The 22,141-nt window shown below is 46.9% G+C and overlaps 1 protein-coding gene across 1 annotated transcript in view; it reads left to right on the top strand.

Annotated features, from left to right (window-relative positions):
* Positions 1 to 11,218: 11,218 nt before the first annotated feature.
* Positions 11,219 to 22,141, top strand: part of nmd3 (NMD3 ribosome export adaptor) — a 43,644-nt gene continuing 32,721 nt past the window's right edge. The window contains exons 1-6 of the mRNA XM_078209032.1: positions 11,219 to 11,399; positions 13,739 to 13,816; positions 13,985 to 14,119; positions 18,101 to 18,197; positions 20,227 to 20,307; positions 20,792 to 20,920. Of these exons, the coding sequence (XP_078065158.1) occupies positions 13,773 to 13,816; positions 13,985 to 14,119; positions 18,101 to 18,197; positions 20,227 to 20,307; positions 20,792 to 20,920 (486 nt within the window). The 5' untranslated portion in view covers positions 11,219 to 11,399; positions 13,739 to 13,772. The remainder of the gene's footprint in view (positions 11,400 to 13,738; positions 13,817 to 13,984; positions 14,120 to 18,100; positions 18,198 to 20,226; positions 20,308 to 20,791; positions 20,921 to 22,141) is intronic.

Consider the following 22,141-nt stretch of genomic DNA (forward strand, 5'->3'; position numbering starts at 1 on the left):
TAATGAAGGGGCTAGACAGGGTAGAGGCAGAGAGATTCTTTCCAATTAGAAAGGAAACAAGAACTAGAGGACACAGCCTCAAAATAAGGGGGAGTCAGTTTAGGACATAGTTGAGGAGGAACTTCTTCTCTCAGAGGGTAGTGAATCTCTGGAATTCTCTGCCCATTGAAGCAGTGGAGGCTACCTCGTTAAATATGTTTAAGTCACAGGTAGATAGATTTCTGATCAATAAGGGAATTAAAGGTTATGGGGAGCGGGTGGGTATGTGGAACTAAACCACTATCAGATCAGCCATAATCTTATTGAATGGCGGGGCAGACCCGAGGGGCTAGACGGCCTACTGCTGCTCCTATTTCTTATGTTCTTACAACAGCTCCCCACGAATGGGGAACTGGCAGCTGACCCCACTAGAGAGAACAGGGGCCATGGAGCCCGCCACCCCCCCCCCCCCCCCCCCCCAGGACGTCAGGGGTAAGGGGTGGTGCCCCATGGACGTTGCCAACTTGGCCTCCTGGCACTGCCCAAGGGGCAAACTGGCAATGCACAAGGGGCACCTTGGCACTGCCCACCGAACATCAGGCAGTGCCTAGGGGGCAGGGCCTATTAGGTTGGGGCCTATAGGGGGCGATCGGTGGGGGTGGATCCCGCTACCACTCCGCATAAGAATCATGGATAGATGGAGGAAAGGAGATGATCAGAGCTGGCCATTTGGCTTGGTGGCGGGGGGGGGGGGGGGGGGGGGGCGGGGGGGGGGGGCGGCGGCGGTGGTCGGGATTGCGGAGGGAGAGGGCCGGGGGGAATTTGGCACTTGGAGTTTTTTTGGGAGAATTGCCCCCGTTTTTTTAATGCTTATTTTCAGAGAGAAGGCAAAAGGACTAATGGATCCAAGGCTCCAGGCTGAGTCCTCATTCAACTTAGAGGGAGGGAGAGGCATCAGTGTGCACAATGGGAGCCTGATCATGAACAGGAGGGTGAGGAGGAGAGACCCAGACAGCAGAGGTGACTTGCCTCCCTGAGGGTTTATCGTCAAAGAGTGTCCTACTTACAAGTGAGTGAGAGGCAGTGTTGGGCATGCCTGCAATTGACCTGAGATGTTGTCTATCACAAATGTCAGTCTTAGTGAAGAACTGATACCACATGGAGTTGGAGGCTTTCCCCTGCCAGTGGCTTTGAAGGTGAGGACAGCACTGATTTCCTCTGTCTCTGGGTCTTTCCAGGGATCAACAAGAGGCCTGTATGGCATTTGAGTCAGTGACACATCGCTGCATAGAGGAGGTCACCCACGCCCTTTACAAGAGGGCCCATCATTTTATCCAGTTTGCTCTGGATGAAGATAGCTAGGCTTAAAGATTCACTGGCTTTGTAACCAGCTCACACTTCCTAAGATTGCAGGGTGTTATAGACTGCACCCTTATGGCTCCCTGGCAGCAGCCCCTAATATTTGTAAACCGTAAGGGCTACCATTCCATCAATTTGCAACTTGTGTGTGACCACAGAAGCACATGCTGCATGTGTGTACACAATACCCTGGGAATTGCCATGATTCCTACATCCTCAGTCACTTGAAGATGCCTGGGATTTTTGGGGAACCAGAACATCTACAGGGATGTCTGCTGGGGTTAAGGGCTATCCACTTAAACTCTGGCTGATGGCTCTGGTGCATTGCCCTCAGTCATTCTGAGAAGAGGTGCAATGGTGCTCACAGCTCCACACACTCCCTTATGGAGCAGACTATAGGACTTTTGAAGATGCACTTCAGAAGTCCCGAATTGGGCGGCACGGTGGCATAGTGGTTAGCACTGCTGCCTCACAGCACCAGGGACCCAGATTCAATTCTGGCCTTGGGTCATTGGCTGTGTGGAGTCTGCACGTTCTCCCTGTGTCTGTGTGGGTTTCCTCTTGGTGCTCTGGTTTCTAGGGAATTTTCACAGTCAATTCATTACAGTGTTGATGTAAGCCTACTTGTGACACTAATAAAATAAACTTAAACTTAAAGATGCTTGGACCACTCAGGTGGCTCTCTGCAATATGCACTGGAGATTATTTCTCGCATGATCGCTGTGTGTTATGCCCTTCACAATCTGGCTATGCAAAGAGGTGAGCCCTTGCCAGATGGTGAACTGTAGGAGGATGTGAGCTCATCGGAAGATGAGGAGATGCATGAAGCTCAGGGGGCTGCTGAGCGACAGTATGCCATGGAGGAAGGAAGACATGGGGGACATGCCCGAGATACTTTAATAGCTGACAGATTCCAGCAGGAATAAAATTAAGTGAGGTCATCTGGAAACATCTCTCCTAGCCCTCCAAGACATTTTCTGTCATCTCAGGAGACAGCTGAACCATCGTTGAGAGAACGAGTCCTGCATTCATACTTGCGCATTCTGATCTTGTGACTTGCTAGGATTGATCTTAGGTTTGATCAGTGGCGACCAGCTAATGCGCTCACTCTGTCAACTTAAAGTCCTTTGAGGAATGACAATGGTGTGAGGCAATACTTGATGCTTTTGATGCCATCTAATGATGCATTACCATTAATGAGATGCGGACCAGCTTAGAGCTCTCATCCTAAAGTGCATGTCTTGGATTTGTACACTAACAGTGAGGAGACCCAAATACTGCTCGAGTATCATTGCTGATGAGCTGTCCTGAACCATTGCTGTCCTTTGAGGATTAAGGGTTCAAAACTTTCCCATTATACGCTACTGATAAAGATTTGAGCACATCTTCCGGACAACACACAAGGGTCTAGAGACCAGCTGCACTGAGGTTGCCATCACATGAATATTCATTTTACAATGGGACACTATCACATCAGCAGGAGGATAGTTAAACCTCGAGATACAAGGATTCCAAAATATAAAATCAAAATGCCTTTGGTAGACTGTAACATTCGCATACCCATCCAATTAATAAATGATATCATACCCATGAACCTAGAATTGACATGAAAATGTTTTAACTTTCCTAACCTGACCATCTGCAGCAAGGTTGAGGGCAGCCTGCTGACTACTACAACCTGACGTTTATGATGACCTTGGTGGACGTCATGAGGTGGACTGAGGCCTGGAGGGCCCCGGCCTGATTAAGGTCTTTTGCTCAGGACCAGAAGCGTTTTTGGGAACCTGTGCTACTGGAGTGGGTGTAGACACTGACAGATGAGACTCTGGGTTACACATCCTTGGAGTGTCCTGAGTGGAAACCTCTAGCTGGAGCTGATCCTGGGGGTTTCCACCAAGGATGGAGCTGATCCACGTTGTGGGTGCCAGAGGGAGGCCCTGGCATGATTCCTGCAGGAGATGGGACACCACATGTGGTCCATATCCTGGTGGTACCCACCAGGGTGTGTGGCCATAGTATGCTAGGCCAAGCACAAATCTGGCCAGAGCTGCTGGACCAAGGTCTCCATGGTGATTGCCAACCTTCCTATGGTGGACTTGAGACGCTTGCATGTCGGAGCCACAACATGTGACAGAACGCAGATGGAGTCCTCCATCATGCGCTCTAGTCTGCTGAGTGATTCTTGAATCTCTATCTGATGTTCCTTCTGCCCGCTGCCTGCCATTGCACCTTCACCAGTGAGCTGGCAGCTGCTTCCAGAGGCTTATCATCTGACAGGGGCTGAGCTTGCAACTAGTTTCCAACTGCCCTCTGAGTCCTGGAGACCTGGGCTGTTCTTGCCTCTGACTGCTGTGGGGATGGACCAGTAAGGTATTCTCCAGAAAGTGACCCAGAGCCGAACCTTGAACTTTGCCTCACTGAGGTGTGTGTCTCTGTGCTGGTGGAGGGTGCAGCTGCATGCTGTGACGGATCTTTGTGAGGCCCCTTGTCCTCAGATGTGCCGCATGGGCTTTGGCTGCTGCTTGGCTGTCTGTCTGACTGTAATCTACTGGTGCCTACAAGAAAGAAAAGACGTTATTTCAGAGTACATTTGACTCACTATGATTATCAGGATTTGATGAAGTGATGGAGCTATGATCTGTGCCAGATTTTCGGGAGAGGCCAATCTCCACGTTGCCACGGGAGCAATCCCTGTCCTCCCCAGCAAGGCCAGCTGCAGCCTCCTCGAATTCTGTGAGAGCACTGATCGTGGCTGTCGCTACCCCAGTTTGGGTTCTCTCGCATTTGTTATGTGACAGCTTGGCCTATACGAAGCAGAAAGAAAGGCATGTAATTAGTGAGGATGGGTGAAATGCATGTCCCTTGTGAATGGTGAGCCCTGTCCCAAAGGGACAAGGGATGGAGTGTGAGCAACATGACAGTTGGGATGGTGGTGGCCGTCAGAAAGTGTGTTGATATGTGTCCCTCGCTAATGGATAAGTGCAATCCATGAAGAGTCACTGACTGAGTACATGGTGCCATGATGAGAGTCTGGTATTGGAGGGAGTTGAAGGATGACTTCCCTGGCAGAGCAGATGAGATCGTTCATCCGCTTCCTGCATTGCCATTGCATTTCTGGCGAGATTGCCAGCTGTGCTGACCTGCTGGGAAACAGCCTCTCGAGTCAGGGAAGTAACATCTGGATGCTTCCTGGAGCCATTCCTTGGGTAGAGGACATGCCTCTGCCCAGACTCCTCAAATCAAAGCGTTGATGTTCTGGTGGCTGAAGCGAGGTACTGCCTCCTTTTTGAGTGAAGTAGCCTTTTGCTTGTGGCTGGATGTCATGTTGATCAGATTCCTGGTGAAGGTAGGCAGGAGAGAATGATATGAGTGTGTTGCACTGGCATCTAAATGTGGCCCCGGGACCTTCGAACCTGCCAGATGACAGCGGGTGGATAAATCAACTCCTGACCTGTGCATAATTAATGTCAAGTGTGGAATTGCCATTCTGACCAGTGGGAACGACACCACCGAAACTGCATGCCACTGCATTTAGACCAAAAAATGGAGAATTCCGCCCTCGGACTTGATTGTGAATGAAGTATATTGCTAACACGGCCAATTTGAGTATCAACTTGTAAAATCCTTCAAAGACAAACAAATGGCAGGTGGTAAGAGCAGGAGAGAATTCTGATCAGTCATGAAATGAATACTGTCATCTGCAGAAGGCAATTGCAAATTGCTGCAATATCTTGCCCAAGCATAACCATGTATGAAGTCCAAAGTTGCCAGCGCTCTTTCTAAGTGTGATACCTGAAATGAGATAAAAGCAAAGTATGTGCTTAAGAAATAAGGTAAGAAATCTAACCACAGCAGGTTAAAGTCCAACAGGTTTATTTGGTAGCTAAAGCCACTAGCTTTCGGAACAGGCTGTCCCTTCGTCAGGCTGTCCCTCTGACTGCTGTGGGGATGTACCAGTAAGGTATTCTCCAGAAAGTGACCCAGAATCTAACCTTGAACACTGAGGTGTGTGTCTCTGTGCTGGTGGAGGGTGCAGAAGGGACAGCCTGTTCTGAAAGGTAGTGGCTTTTGCTACCAAATAAACCTGTTGGATTTTAACCTGGTGTTGTTAGACTTCTTACTGTGTTTACCCCAGTCCAACGCCGGCATCTCCACATCTTAAGAAAGAGCTGTTTTGGTATATTTAGATAATGGGAAAGAAATGGAATAGCAGGTTAATTACAGAGAGGGATATGAACTACACAACAGTGCTAATGGGAGACTTTAACAAATCCAATATTGAATGGGACAGAGGGGCAGGAATTTCAGAAGTGTGATGAAGAAACCTTTCTTTATCGGTATGTTTGTTGCCCAATGAAGAACGAGGCATTGTTATATTTAGTCTTGTAAATTAAATAGGCCAAATGGCAAATGTCTGGGTGGGTAGCAGCTCAGAAATACTGACCATTATATTATAAAGTTTACATTAGTAATGGGAAAGGACAAGGGTCAGTCAAGAATAAAAATATTATTTGGAGGAATGCTAATTTCAGTGAAGCGAGGAGGGATCAGGCCTGGGTAAAGTGAAGTTAAAGACCAGCAAGCAGAAATGTAATGAAGCAATGGCTAGCTTTTAAAGAGGAAATTAGTTTAGGTACAGTCCAGGTCCGGCTTGTCCAACCTTTGTGTGTGGGGTCCTAATTTCAATTTTTTTCTCACTCAAGGGGCCAATGAACAGATTTTGGAAAGAAAAGGTTTTGCACAGCATTAAAAATGATTTTCAGAAAAAAGCTGAAGGATGAGAAAAACAACTTGTTGAGCAAAAGAAATGTCAAAGCAATAAATTGATAATTAACAAAAGGATTAATATTGATATGAGGGGGTGAGGGTGACTTGAGATTCCTGAGACAGGGAATGAAACACACACATTCACAACATACACACACTCTTTTTCTCCTCTCTTCCCACTCCCACACACACCCTTCCCAAACTCATATACATGCACCCAAACACTCACCTCCCACATAGACTCACACTCTACCACCTCTCACACACGCCCTTCTCTCACACTACTCTCTTACACATGCACACACTCTTCCCTCTCTTACGCTCACCCCTTTCACGCACACACACTCTTTCATACCCTCTCACAAACTCTTCCCAAAAAGACACAAACACTCATACCTCTCTCTCGTACACACTCCTCTCTCACACACACACTCTTACACCCTCCCTCTCATACACTGGTGGCTCCATTCTCGTTCCAGAGTCTGCTCTTCCCCTCCTCTCGCTCCTATGCCCACTACCCACCCCCTTGCTCCAAGGCCTGCATTCCCCTTCACTCTCACACCGAGATCTGCTCTCATGTCTGTTGCAGCTTTTACGTCCTAAAGGTGCAGTAGGAATTTCTGATAACAATAGTTTATAATGATGGTTTATTAATATATTTTGATTGTATAATTATATTTTAATTATTGGGTTACAACAAAATATCTTGATGGTCATAATGAATTGTAAGACTTAGCAGTAAATGGAATACTTGTAAAGCAGACTTGCATTAGATAACTATGGTTGATAAAAACTCCAAACACTACATCAGGTTGAAATCATTTTGAGGTAACTGAGATTGCATTGGATCAAATAGTATGCAGAGGGAGCTAAAAATTTTGGCATAAAGTACAGATTCAATTCTGTAAAAGATTAAGACTTAATTATGGTTGGTCTGTACTAAGCTTTCCTCAGCTTGCATGTTCACCCCCTAGGAATATAAGAATCTTCAGCCAGCTCACTGACCATCATCAACAAGGAGATTTCTTCAGGAATTTCTCAAGTGAATGCATAATTATTTTTCAGAAATTCGCTACAGCATCTGGGTCTTGACACTTTATGTAGGTGAGCTATCTGGCATCATATAACCAGGATGGGCTCTTGCACAAATTGCCAAAAAGCTGAAGGATCTACTCTTTAGAAAGAAATTACAAGAATCAGGCTGCTGAGTTACACAAAATAAGGATTTGATTCATGCAAAAGATAATATTGCTTATCCTTCATTGGTTAGGTTCAGAGGTATGCTGGAGCTATCCAGAGCTCTTTGCATTCCTTCAGCTAAGCCAAAGCAGTAAATAACATAGGATAAAGCCTGTGGAAGGTAATAAAGGCATGAATTGGTGGTTTCAGCTGCAGATAGAGAAGATGTGCCGGATCATCGACACAGATGCCATCATCTCACGTGAGAACACCATCCACCAGGTACACGGTACATACTCTTGCAACTCGGCCAACGTTGTCTACCTGATACGCTGCAAGAAAGGATGTCCCGAGGCATGGTACATTGGGGAAACTATGCAGACGCTGCGACAACGGATGAATGAACACCGCTCGACAATCACCAGGCAAGACTGTTCTCTTCCTGTTGGGGAGCACTTCAGCGGTCACGGGCATTCGGCCTCTGATATTCGGGTAAGCGTTCTCCAAGGCGGCCTTCGCGACACACGACAGCGCAGAGTCGCGGAGCAGAAACTGATAGCCAGGTTCCGCACACACAAGGACGGCCTCAACCGGGATATTGGGTTTATGTCACACTATTTCACATAAATATTTCTGCTTTTTTCCTCCTGAGTCTTTATCATGCGATCCTAGAATCAGAATTTATGTCACACTATTTGTAACTCCCACAGTTGCGTGGACCTGCAGAGTTTCACTGGCTGTCTTGTCTGGAGACAATACACATCTTTTTAGCCTGTCTTGATGCTCTCTCCACTCCCATTGTTTTGTTTCTTAAAGACTGGATTAGTTGTAAGTATTCGCATTCCAACCATTATTCATGTAAATTGAGTCTGTGTCTTATAAGTTCTGTTTGTGAACAGAATTCCCACTCACCTGAAGAAGGGGCTCAGAGCCTCGAAAGCTTGTGTGGCTTTTGCTACCAAATAAACCTGTTGGACTTTAACCTGGTGTTGTTAAACTTCTTACTGTGATAGAGAAGATAGCAGAGACAGGAGCGAAGCTGAGTGATGTTAGTCAGGTGGTAATAGGCGGTCTTTGTGATGGAACAAATAATGAGCTTGCAAGCTCATTTTGAGATGAAATGTGACACCAAGTTGCAAACAGACTGGTTTAATTTCAGACTGTTGCCATGGAGAGGTATGGAGTTGGTAGCTAGGGAACTGAGAGTTTGGAGCAGTTTGAAAACAAAAGCTCCTTCAGTCGTCCCAATATTTAATTGTATGACATTTCTGCTTAGCCAGGACTGGATGTCAGATAGCAGTCCGATAATTTGACAACAATGGAAGAGTTGAGAGAGGTGTGAAATTTAGACTGCTCAAAGGATTACTGTCAGCAATCCCAGATATGCAGCCGCAGCTCGACACAATTAATGTTTTTTTCAGTCTTTGGAATTATGGGATATATGGTCCCAGTGCCACCTTGCTATCACAACTGTGAGATGATTAATTTCCTGCCAGTCTGTCAATGAACTAAATTGCTGTGGCCTGTGACTGGATATTAAAGTTCAGAAATGTGTGGCCTTTGTTAAATGTTAGTATCTGCTGTCAGCTTTTTCGAAAAGCACGTGTTTAAGACCAGTGTAAAATTATGCCACTCTTAAACATATGAATAAGTAGAATGAAAGGGGTTGGTTTATTATTCAAATGAAAACCTTCAATTATTATTCAAACAAATACCAAAACATGAGGTACAGTTTTCCTCCCGGGACACCACCCAACCCATTCAGTTACCAAAAGAAAGATCTGGAGATAATTTGTTCCATGATATCACTACCTAATTGGTTAATCAAAATAAATACCTGTTCAACTTTATATCCCTTAACACCTACCTAGTTGATCTGCTCTAATCAATTGTTAATTTCTGCCACTCTTAAACATATGAATAAGTGGAATGAAAGGGATTGATTTATTATTCAAATTTAAAAAGTTAAATTATTATTCAAACAAATACCAAAACATTCTGTACAGATTTATACCATGATGTGGAGATGCCGGCGTTGGACTGGGGTAAACACAGTAAGAAGTTTAACAACACCAGGTTAAAGTCCAACAGGTTTATTTGGTAGCAAAAGCCACACAAGCTTTCGAAGCTCTAAGCCCCTTCTTCAGGTGAGTGGGAATTCTGTTCACAAACAGAGTTTATAAAGACACAGACTCAATTTACATGAATAATGGTTGGAATGCGAATACTTACAACTAATCAAGTCTTTAAGAAACAAAACAATGGGAGTGGAGAGAGCATCAAGACAGGCTAAAAAGATGTGTATTGTCTCCAGACAAGACAGCCAGTGAAACTCTGCAGGTCCACGCAACTGTGGGCGTTACAAATAGTGTGACATGAACCCAATATCCCGGTTGAGGCCGTCCGCGTGTGTGCGGAACTTGGCTATCAGTTTCTGCTCAGCGACTCTGCGCTGTCGTGTGTCGCGAAGGCCGCCTTGGAGAACGCTTACCCGAATATCAGAGGCCGAATGCCCGTGACCGCTGAAGTGCTCCCCAACAGGAAGAGAACAGTCTTGCCTGGTGATTGTCGAGCGGTGTTCATTCATCCGTTGTCGCAGCGACAGAATTCCCACTCACCTGAAGAAGGGGCTTAGAGCTTCGAAAGCTTGTGTGGCTTTTGCTACCAAATAAACCTGTTGGACTTTAACCTGGTGTTGTTAAACTTCTTACAGATTTATACCAGCACTGCCTGCCTGTGTGGGTGACTCTGGAGCACAGTTGTACCATATCCTCTGGGTAGCTCTTTCGGGTACCAACATAATAAACTAACTCAAATTAACTTAGGGACAAAGTAAAAGGGGCAGCTCCCCAAAAGGAAGGGGGGAACAGCCCGAACCAAAATCAAAGTCGAAAGGAAACTTAAAACGTCAAACCAAAAGGTGATTATCAGGGTCGATAATACACCCCAGCCCCTGCGGCGCCTAGCGGTCGCAGAAGGCGTCAACCGCGCCCGTGGACACCGCATGCTCCCTCTCCAGAGACACCTGGCCGCGAATGTAGCCGCGGTAGAGGGGCAGACAATCGGGATGGACGGCCCCGTCGATCGCCTGCTGCCTGGACCTATTGATGGTGCGTCTTGCCAGGCCCAGGAGCAGGTTCACGAGGAGGTCGGCATCCCGACCCGCCCCTCTCCGCACCAGGTGCCCGTAGATTAGGAGCGTGGGACTGAAGTGCAAACAAAACATCTGTAAAAGGTGTTTAAGGAAACCAAAAAGGGTGTGCAGCCTAAAACACAGAACGTAGACATGGTCCACGGACTCCACGAGGCCACAGAAAGGGCAGTCTCAGGAGCCCGTGTACCGGAAAAACCTACGGTTGTACAGCACTGCTGCGTGCAGCACCCTCCACCCCAGGTACCCGAGATAATTGGGGGAGATCCCCCCGTAGAGGGACCTCCACTGGGGACCTCCGCCGCCCGGCGGCAACAAGGCCCGCCAAGGTGTATCCGGGCGACGGGCGAGGACGCGGTAGTGAAAGGTGTGCAGCAGCAGCCCGTACAGGAAACGCCTCCGCCGGTGGAAAAGGGCACGGAGGGCATTCCTCTGGGTATAGATGCTTCACTGGAAATCAGTGCAATCTGGAGTTGTGATGATAATACTGTTTTTGTCAGTATTCCTCTGTACGAATTCTGGAATGTCGCACTGACATGTTTTAACTGAACATGGGCTTAAACCCCTGGTTCTTTTTGAGTTCTGACAGTTTGGAAACTGTTGTTCGGTTTTCCAGGTTGGGAAACTGGGGGACAAACATGGACACTTGTTCTCAGCACAGCAGGACAAGTATCCATCGATTTTGTTAAAATAAGAAAGAGTTTTAGGTCATTATTTAATGCCAATCAATAACTATATAATTCTATTTGTCAAAGCGAAGTGTTCAATCTCACTGACAGGCGCGTCGTGGACAGCTCTGCCAGAGGGACCGGAAACTCTCAGCAGGGGGCCTCAGGGCGGCGCGCGGCGGCGGGGTGCTGAGTTCCCCGGAGCCAATCGGAGCCGGGGCTGCTGAGGGGGAACCGCGAGCCACGCGGGGTTCGGGCTGCGGGACAACAGGCTCGCGGCTCACAACCAGAGACCGGTACATTCCTACACAGCGCTTCCGCCGCCAGCGGCCAGAAGGAGGAAGAATAATGGGGGGAGCACGTGGAGGGAATTGGGAGAGGGGGGGGCGGCAGCAAAGGGGACAACAAGTGAGGAGGGGTGGGGGTATGTGACGGTACGGGTGGGGAGGGGCAGCGCGGGGGGAGGGGTGGGGGGAGGGGCAGCGCGGGGGGAGGGGTGGGGGGAGGGGCAGCGCGGGGGGAGGGGTGGGGGGAGGGGCAGCGCGGGGGGAGGGGTGGGGGGAGGGGCAGCGCGGGGGGAGGGGTGGGGGGAGGGGCAGCGCGGGGGGAGGGGCAGCGCGGGGGGAGGGGCAGCGCGGGGGGAGGGGCAGCGCGGGGGGAGGGGCAGCGCGGGGGGAGGGGCAGCGCGGGGGGAGGGGGAGGGGTGGGGGAGGGGTGGGGGAGGGGCAGCGCGGGGGGAGGGGTGGGGGAGGGGCAGCGCGGGGGGAGGGGGAGGGGTGGGGGAGGGGCAGCGCGGGGGGAGGGGTGGGGGAGGGGCAGCGCGGGGGGAGGGGCAGCGTGGGGGGAGGGGCGGGGGGAGGGGCAGCGCGGGGGGAGGGGTGGGGGGAGGGGCAGCGCGGGGGGAGGGGCGGGGGGAGGGGCAGCGCGGGGGGAGGGGCGGGGGGAGGGGCAGCGCGGGGGGAGGGGCAGCGCGGGGGGAGGGGCAGCATGGGGGGAGGCGTGGGGGGAGGGGCGGCGCAGGGGGAGGGGCGGGGGGCGGCGCGGGGGAGGGGAGGGGAGGGGCGGGGGAGGGGAGGGGCGGGGGAGGGGAGGGGTGGGGGGAGGGGAGGGGGGATGGGGAGGGGGGAGGGGGGGAGGGGGGAGGGGTGGGGGGGTGGGGGGAGGGGCGAGGGGTGGGGGGAGGGGCGGCGCGGGGGGAGGGGCGGCGCGGGGGGAGGGGCGGCGTGGGGGAGGGGCGAGGGCAGCGCGGGGGGAGGGGCAGCGCGGGGGGAGGGGTGGGGGGAGGGGCAGCGCGGGGGGAGGGGTGGGGGGAGGGGCAGCGCGGGGGGAGGGGTGGGGGGAGGGGCAGCGCGGGGGGGAGGGGCAGCGTGGGGGGGAGGGGCAGCGCGGGGGGGAGGGGTGGGGGAGGGGGGGGGCGGGGTGGGGGTTGGGCAGCCCGGGGCATGGGGAGCGTGGGGGGAGGGCAGCGCGGGGGCATGGGGAGCGTGGGGGGAGGGCAGCGCGGGGGCCACGGGGTGGGGTGGAGGAGTGAGTGAGGTATTGGAGGGCTGTGGACTGGTGTGGTAAGAGACTGAGGTTTGTGAGAGACAGGTGGGGAGGGCGGCACAGTAGCACAGTGGTTAGCACTGCTGCTTCACAGCTCCAGGGTCCCGGGTTCGATTCCCGGCTCGGGTCACTGTCTGTGTGGTGTTTGCACATTCTCCTCGTGTCTGCGTGGGTTTCCTCCGGGTGCTCCGGTTTCCTCCCACAGTCCAAAGATGTGCGGGTTAGGTTGATTGGCCAGGTTAAAAATTGCCCCTTAGAGTCCTGGGATGCGTCGGTTAGAGGCATTAGCGGGTAAAATATGTGGGGATAGGTAGGGCCTGGGTGGGATTGTGGTCGGTGCAGACTCGATGGGCCGAATGGCCTCCTTCTGCACTGTAGGGTTTCTATGATTCTATGAGTGTCAGCGGCCCATGGAGATATGGGGCATGTGGGGGGAGCAGAGTGATGGGGTGGGGACACCTGTGGGAACTGAGGGGGTGGGGGGAATGTTAGTGACACTGGGTTGATTGATTGTTGGTGGGGGTGACATGGGGTGGGGAGACGGGGAGGTGCTGTTAGTGGGGGGATGGAGGGCGATAGACAGATGAAGAGGGGAAAGATTGGGGTGAAGGGGCAGAGGTTTGGAGGGAGGAGTAAGATTTTGTTGAGGGAGGGGGGATATGGAGATGGTGGAAGTGTAGGTGGGGTGAAGAACAGAGAATATAAATTGGGGCAAAGGGATGGGCAGTTATGCGGAGGGTCAGTTGGAATAAATGGGGAAAAGGGGAGATGGGAGTAAAGGCCAGGGTGATTTGAGAGGAGAGATTTGAGGAGGAAATGTAGAAAGGGGTAGATGTGAGTAATGGGGTGAATAGGCTAAATAGCAGGGGTGAGATGGAAGGACTAGAGATGGTGATGGGGAATGGGCATGTGGAGGTGAACGGGAGGGAGTAGAGTAAAGGAAGTTTGGGGAGGGACAGTTGGTTGTTTGGAAGAGGGAATTCAATGGGGATTCAGTGGGGGAAGAAGGTGGAGGGTGGAAGAGGAGGAGGGAGGGCTTGAGCATCTGACGATGAACTTACTGACATACTTGTTTTGCCTTCTCTTACAGATCTGCACACGTTGTATTGGTCATCATTGCCGTGATGGAATATATGACAGAACCTGCTGCGAGCACCCAGGCACTTATGTAAGTAGATTATTTAATTTATTAATAGTATGGCTGAACTTTTTCTCCTTTTCCTGATCATTTAACCAGAGGTTTGTGATGTGTATATTAATGATCTAGATCTTCATCTGTAGGGTAAACTAAGTAATCTCTTGGATTCAAATTCAGTTGGTTTGCTTCTGTTCTCAGCCTGTGCTGCCAGTGTGGTGTTCCCATCTCGCCAAATCCTGCAAACATGTGCGTTGCCTGCTTGCGAATCCAAGTTGACATCACGGAAGGAATCCCAAAACAAGTAAATGTAAATTTCTGCAAACAATGTGAAAGGTAATGATTGTGGACTAGAAATAATTTGGACTATTTTTGTTATTCAGAGAAGCGTGTTTATGTGATAATGGCATTGAAAGCAACACATTTTCACTAATTTAAATGTTAGATGTTGGTCTGTTGAGGTAAAATGAAGTGCTTCCCTGCAACAGATTAATTTGGAAGAATTGACCTTTTTGTGCTTGAAATTTCATAGTGAGTAATTTTGTTAGAATTGGTTGCCTGTTGATTCTGAACTGAATTACTGTGCAAGGGGCAGCGCTTATAGTCCTGGCTGAATGTAAATTTGTCTATTTATATTTTTGAAGGAAGCATTTACTTATTATAAAATGCCCTATTCTCCTGTGTATAAATAGCAACCTGAATTTTTTTGAGAGCTGATGGTTTAGTATCGACATGGAAACAGTTAAGAATCAGAAATTCTCAAAAATGATTTGGATAGTTCAGCATTTCCCAAACTGGGTTCTGCAGAACACTGGTACTCATTCTGTGGTTGATCTGGTTGTTTTAAATCTGAAAACGGTTGTCCTTCCAGCTTGTCTAATCAAAGATATTTTCACACTGCATTGGCCACTAATAGGCACACTAGTCAGTTTATCAACAACCATTACACTGAGAAGCTGGCCTCTTAATTGGACAAGCTGAAATTAAAAAAAAGGTTTTCTGGTAACTATTTAGTTAAGTCTGACAGAACTGTCCGAAATCTTCAACTCTAGCTCAGAGTTGATTATTTTGAGTAGGATTCCTACACAATTTCCTAATAGGAATTTTCGATTAGAAGTTCAAACTTCTTGGACAATTCCACTTCCATGATACCTCGATACAGACCTTGGGTTGTATGTCCATTCTCTGATGATCTGGAGATCAGAACATTTGAGCCAATGTTTCTTTTTCTGGCAGCTACCTTGGCATTGTTTAAATATTAAATTAGAAAGATTGAACTGAAGAGATTTAACAAACCTGTGGCTTTTTAAGGCATTTAAATTTTATACTTTGTGCAAATTTATAGTAATTCATAGTTGACAAAGATGATAAATTTCCTCTTTGATTCAAATATTTACATTTTGGAGGTATCGCATGTTTTCTAGATGAAAACAGTTATCCAGGCACACACAATTTTCTGTGTACCCGAGATAACTTTGTAAATATATTTAGAATTGTAAATCATTCTCCATTATTATAAACTAAAATTGGCTTCTTGCTTTTATAATCTAAAATTGTTTTATATTAAATGGAAACTAAATTGAGCTTCATCTGCTGTTCCCATTATACCTTTTTGAATAATACAGCACTATGATTAAATGCCATATTTTCCAAACAAATTGATAGTCTCCAACAGCAACGGGCAGTGGAATACAAAATATACATGTAAACAGCACTTTCCTTTGGCCTAGGTTCATTGGCTTATTCAGCCAGCCATCCACCACCATAAATAGTCATAACCTCTTTCCGACAATCCTGTTCTGCTCTCCCATTCTGCAGTTCAGATGATAAACAAAAATGTTGTTTGAAATTTTGTCACACAGGTAAAGTTGTTTTCAACTAGCCAGTTCTGGGATATGAACACTGGGATATAGCAACAAAAGGTTGCTGCAGAAGATTGGGGTACACGGAGTTAGGGGTAAGGTGTTGGTGTGGATTGGGGATTGGCTATCTAACAGGAAGCAGAGAGTTGGGATAAATGGGTGCTTTTCTGGTTGGCAGTTGGTGACCAGTGGCGTGCCGCAGGGATCGGTGCTGGGGCCTCAATTGTTTACCATTTACATAGATGATCTGGAGGAGGGGACTGAATGTAGGGTATTCAAGTTTGCTGATGACACGAAGGTGAGTGGGAAAGCGAATTGCGTGGAGGACGCGGAAAGTCTGCAGAGAGATTTGGATAGGCTGAGCGAGTGGGCGAGGATCTGGCAGATGGAATATAATGTTAGCAAATGTGAGGTTATCCACTTTGGAAGAAATAATAGTAAATTGGAATATTATTTAAATGGAGAAAAATTACATCGTGCGACTGTGCAGAGGGACCCTGGGGGTCCTTGTGCACGAATCGCAAAAACTCAGTCTGCAGGTGCAGCAGGTGATCAAGAAGGCGAATGGAATGTTGGCCTTTATCGCGAGGGGGATAGAATATAAAAGCAGGGAGGTCTTGCTGCAACTGTACAAGGCACTGGTGAGGCCGCAACTGGAGTACTGTGTGCAGTTTTGGTCCCCTTATTTGCGAAAGGATATATTGGCCTTTGAGGGAGTGCAGAGAAGGTTCACCAGGTTGATACCGGAGATGAGGGGTGTGGCTTATGAGGAGAGATTAAACAGATTGGGTCTGTACTCGTTGGAGTTTAGAAGGATGAGGGGTGATCTTATAGAGACATATAAGATAATGAAGGGGCTGGATAGGGTAGAGGTGGAGAGATTCTTTCCACTTAGAAGGGAAACCAGAACTAGAGGGCACAGCCTCAAAATAAGGGAGGGCCGGTTCAGAACAGAGTTGAGGGGGAACTTCTTCTCTCAGAGGGTAGTGAATCTCTGGAATTCTCTGCCCATTGAAGTGGTGGAGGCTTCCTCGTTGAATATGTTTAAATCACGGGTAGATAGTTTTCTGATCGATAAGGGAATTAGGGGTTATGGGGAGCAGGCGGGTAAGTGGAACTGATTCGCTTCAGATCAGCCATGATCTTGTTGAATGGCGGGGCAGGCTCGAAGGACCAGATGGCCTACTCCTGCTCCTATTTCTTATGTTCTTATGAGAAATCTGATTTTGTTTTTAAATTCATATTGTAATGGCTACTAATCTGCAGATAATTTTCTTGAGTCAAAAGTCAGAACAGTTATGAAAATTGATATGGAAAAAACAGTTGGTTGAATCTGTGTTAGAACCGTAGTATCCCTACAGTGCAGAAAGAGGCCATCCAGCCCATCGAGTCTGCACTGACTCTTCGAAAGAACGTCCCATCCAAACCCTCCCGTTCGTCCTATACCAATAATCTCCATGCATTTACCATGGCTAATCCATCTAATCTGCACATCCTTTGACTGTGGGAAGAAACTAGAACACCCAGAGGAAACCCATGCAGACATGGGGAGAAGGTGCAAACTCCACAAAGTCACTTAATGCTGAAATCAAACCCAGGTCTCTGGCACTGCATAGTATTTAATATGCTTAAATTGTGTTGAACATGGGAAACAATGCTCTTCGATTTTTTTTTTGCCAGAAGAAGGTTGAATCTTAGTATCATAGAATCATAGAAACCCTACAGTGCAGAAGGAGGCCATTCGGCCCATCGAGCCTGCACCGACCACAATCCCACCCAGGCCCTACCCGCTAATCCCTTTTTTTTACCTGCTAATTTACCCGCTAATCCCTCTAACCTACGCATCCCAGGACTCTAAGGGGCAATTTTTAACCTGGCCAATCAACCTAACCCGCACATCTTTGGACTGTGGGAGGAAACCGGAGCACCCGGAGGAAACCCATGCAGACACGAGGAGAATGTGCAAACTCTACACAGACAGTGACCCGAGCCGGGAATCGAACCCGGGACCCTGGAGCTGTGAAGCAGCAGTGCTAACCACTGCTACCGTGCCGCCCAATGTATGTTGAACCTGAGTAAATGTTATTAACAGTATATTTCTTTTTAAGCTAAGTCAGATGTGTGTCTGATGAATGCTGAAAGTAATTGAAATGCTAAGAGTGCCCAAATTTAATTATGCAAGATGCTCGCTCAGCTAAATGCAAACTGTCAGGTGCAGAATGAAGACTTGTGGATTAAAATTTCAACTAGCTAAACAATGCAGTTTACCAGCAGATGACACTTGTAGCTACCCAGTGATTGATCATTCAGGATCTATCCATCCACTGGCGTCCAATATTTTCAGGTGTTGAGTGGACAAATATCAGCCCTGATTGACACATATATTAATGAGTAATGGCTTGATGATTTCCTGGATGAATTAACTCAGTTAATGACGTTTGGTTTTGCTCCACAGATATCTTCAGCCTCCAGGAACATGGATACAGTGTGCATTGGAATCAAGAGAACTTTTAACGCTGTGCCTTAAAAAACTGAAGTCTGCTTTGACCAAAGTTAGTAGACAGGATCTTATGACAAAATTGTATTTCATTTCATGTTTTGCTTTTCAGGGATGATCATTTAATTTTAGTCAAAATATTTATGTTTCATAGCTTCAAATTGTAGTTGTTTTGCTATCCAATGAAAAATGTTAGCCATCGAATTCAAATCCATTGATAATTACGCTACTTGAATATTTTCCACAGTTGTCCATGAACACCAGCATTGTCTTCTCATATGAGCTGCAATAATTATTACAGTAATAACATTGCTGATTTACTGGTGATTTGAAATTCTATTTTGTCAATTGCTGTTGTTTATAACTTAAAAATTCCCTTGTCTTTTCATCATACCCTCAATGTATTTATATTTAGACATATTTAAAATACAACAAGCATGATGCTTCTATCTTGAATCTGAAAGTGTCTCTTTCTGTAAATTTGGTGGGTGGAATCAAGCAGTGTTATGGAGGTGGAAACGGGCAGTTTTGGCGGTGATGCAAATATGCGGATCTGAGGCTCATCTTGGGATTGGATTTGACACCATAGTTCCAAACAGATTGTTTAGTCTCGTATTTACCGGGGATTGCGTCAGTGGCTAGAGAACAGAGTTTGGTGGGGACATTACAACAGTGGCTTTGGTCTTGCCAATATTTGTGAGGAAACTTCTGCTTATCCAGTATTTGATGTTAGGCAGGGCAGTGTGATAGTTTACTCAGAGTTGGTAGTAAGGGAGAACTACGTGTTATCAGTGTACATGTGAAAACTACTGCAGTATTTTTGGATGATATTGCCAAGGGGCAGCATGTCATTGAAAAATAGGAAGGGGCGTGGATAGATCCTTGGTGAGGTTACAGATAACAGAGCGGGGAGTCTGAAGAGAAGGTGATTCTCTGGCTACAACTGAATAGATGAGCATGGACGTAGGTGAGCGCAATTACAGCCAGCTGGACGACAGTGGAGAGCACTTGCAGACTTTTGATAAGTGAGTCCCAAAGGCTGCAGATGGACTGAGGAAAACAAGGAGCGATTGTTTATCTATGTCACAGAGACATAGATTGCATTTGTGACTTTGATACGCCTTGTGGAAAACTGATGGCAGGAGTTCAAACTATCGATTGATAGAAGTAAGATCAACATGGTCATGCATGCTAAGCAGAACTGTGCCTCCTGATCACAATCTATACACAATAATCATAATGTCAGCTGTGGCTCCGTTAGTAATAGACTTGTCTCTTGAACCAGAAGGTTGTGGGTTCAGCACAGGACATATGCAAAAAAACAAAGTCAAGGCTGCCACTTGAATGCTACTATTGAGAGTGAATACACTAAAACCCACTCAAATTAAATGGAGGAGACTTTCATTGAAGCCTGGTTCAGGTGGACAAGGAGCTGAAAATGTATCAAATTTAGAGGGCATCATCTTGTATTCATGAAAGCCAGATGAGTTGGGAGATTGCCTCACAGCGCCAGGGACCCAAGTTCGATTCCTGGCTTGGGTCACTGTCTGTGTGGAGTTTGCACATTCTTCCTGTGTCTGCGTGGGTTTCCTCTGGGTGCTCCGATTTCCTCCCACAGTCCAAAGATGTGCGGGTTAGTTTGGCCATGCTAAATTGCCTCATAGTGTCCTGGGATGCATAGGTTAGAGGGATTAGTGGGGTAAATGTGTGGGGTTGCGGAGATAGGGCGGGGGTGGGATTGTTGTCAGTGCAGACTTGATGGACCAAGTGGCCTCCTTCTGCACTGTAGGAATTCTATTTTTCATATACATCTTTACCTGATAGCTTAAAAAAGGTGTACCAGAAGTGGGGAGAAACTTGGCAGAGGGAAAACGTGGCAAATTGTGGAATTTTGGGATGGTCTGGTGAATGAATGAGCACCAAATACTTTATCCTGGAATTTTCATGCAATTTTAAGTATGAAGTAAAATATTGCTAATTTGAACAAGTCTCTGTTTTTGTATGTAAATTTATTTAATGGGGAAAATAAATTGTGGAGATACTTTTGTTTTGCATTTTCAACATTAGTTACTTATTTTATTCAGGTACGTCTAATTGATGCTGGCTTTATTTGGACTGAACCTCATTCCAAAAGAATAAAGGTCAAACTTACAGTTCAAAAGGAGGTGAGAAGAAAATAATTTTTCAACAATAGTGAATACTTTTTTTGGTTCTTTCATTTATTGGGGAAAGTGTTGGTGTGTTTTAAATCTGAAGTTTCCTGAAGTGGCATTCTCCCTCTGTTACATTAAATACCTTGACTGGAAGCATTGAGAATATTGATGTAAAAATTGGAATGTTAACTTAAGCAGTTAGTGGTTTACTGTACCACTCAGTTTGAGGCAGATATTTTGTAGATATTAAGATCAGTTTTTCGTATGAGACGATGGATTCGATTTTTTTTCTTTTTCTCTTTATTAGTTTTTCTTGTCAGATAATTTACTACTCATTGTTGTACATGTTTGAGTGTTTTATATTTCCTGGGTGTCTTGACTTTTTGATTAATGAAGCAGTTCTTACTTTGTGCACCTAGTTGCAATTCTAAAATTAAATCGCAACATTTAATATTCAATGTGTTTTAACTTTCCTAACAGAGGATTTTGTGTGCAGGTAATGAGTGGAGCAATCTTGCAGCAAGTTTTTGTGATAGATTTTGTCATCCTGCAACAGATGTGTGATGATTGTCACCGTGTTGAAGCTAAAGACTATTGGAAAGCAGTAGTACAAGTCCGACAGAAGGTGAATAAAATGTTTTAACAGTACAACAGTAACATTAAAAGCCTTTGCATTTATTATGTTTTAAAAGATAGATGTATAAATACTGTTAAATGTATGATTCTTTATTGCAATAAAACTAGCCACATAAATACCGTGGCTACAAAAGCAGGTCAGAGGTTAGGAATCGTGGTGAGTAATTTGCCCCCTGACTCCCTGAAGCCTGTTTGCAATCTACAAGGCACAAGTCAGGAGTGTGATGGAATATTCTCCACTTGTCTGGATGAGTGCAGTTCCAACAGCAATCAAGAAGTTTGGCACCATCCAGGACAAAGCAGCACTTGATTGACACCTCATCCATAAACATTCACTCCCTCCACCACTCGCCAAGCCTCCTCAGACAGCACCTTCAGACCTACGGCTGCTACCATCTAGAAGGGCAAGGACAGCAGCCACATGGGAATACCACCAACTGCAAATTCCCCACCAAGCCACACACCATCCTGACTTGGAAATATATCACTATACCATCACTGTCGCTGGGTCACAATCCTAGAACTCCCTCCCTAACAGCATTGGGGGTGTACCTACACAACATGGATTGCAGTGGTTCAAGTAGCTCACCACCATTTTGTCAAAGGCAATTAGGGATAGGCAATAAATGCTGGCTTCATCAGCAATACTCACATTTCAAGAATGAACTTTTAAAAATGCAGTGCTGTCAGTTGCGAGTAAGTGTATTTTTTAAATTAGTGTCACAAGTAGGCTTACATTAACACTGCTATAAAGTTACTGTCAAAATCCCCTTGTCGCCACATTCTGGTCCCTATTTGGGTATGCTGAGGGAGAATTTAGCATGGCTAATGCACCTAAGCAGCACGTCTTTCAGACTGGGAGGAAACCGGAGCACCTGGAGGAAACCCACGCAGACCCCGGCAGAACGTGTAAACTGCATAGACAGTGACTCAAGCCGGGAATCGAACCCGCGTTGCTGGCGCTGTGAGGCAGCAATGCTAACCACTGTGCCCCCTTAGCTGCAAGCTAAGTATGCCTATTAACTGGCAATAGTTGGAGTGGAAACCATTTGACACTACATGATGTTAGATAATTTTGACTTGGTTTAGTGAAACTTTTATTCTGTAGATATACCTCATCAAAATCTTGCAGCATGCTTTGATATGTGCTTATCATTTGAAATTTTATTTGTTTTGAATAGTTCGGTATGAAGATTTTTCACACTATAAC

This window comes from Mustelus asterias, chromosome 3 (genome assembly GCF_964213995.1).
Source record: "Mustelus asterias chromosome 3, sMusAst1.hap1.1, whole genome shotgun sequence".
Classification (NCBI taxonomy): domain Eukaryota; kingdom Metazoa; phylum Chordata; class Chondrichthyes; order Carcharhiniformes; family Triakidae; genus Mustelus; species Mustelus asterias.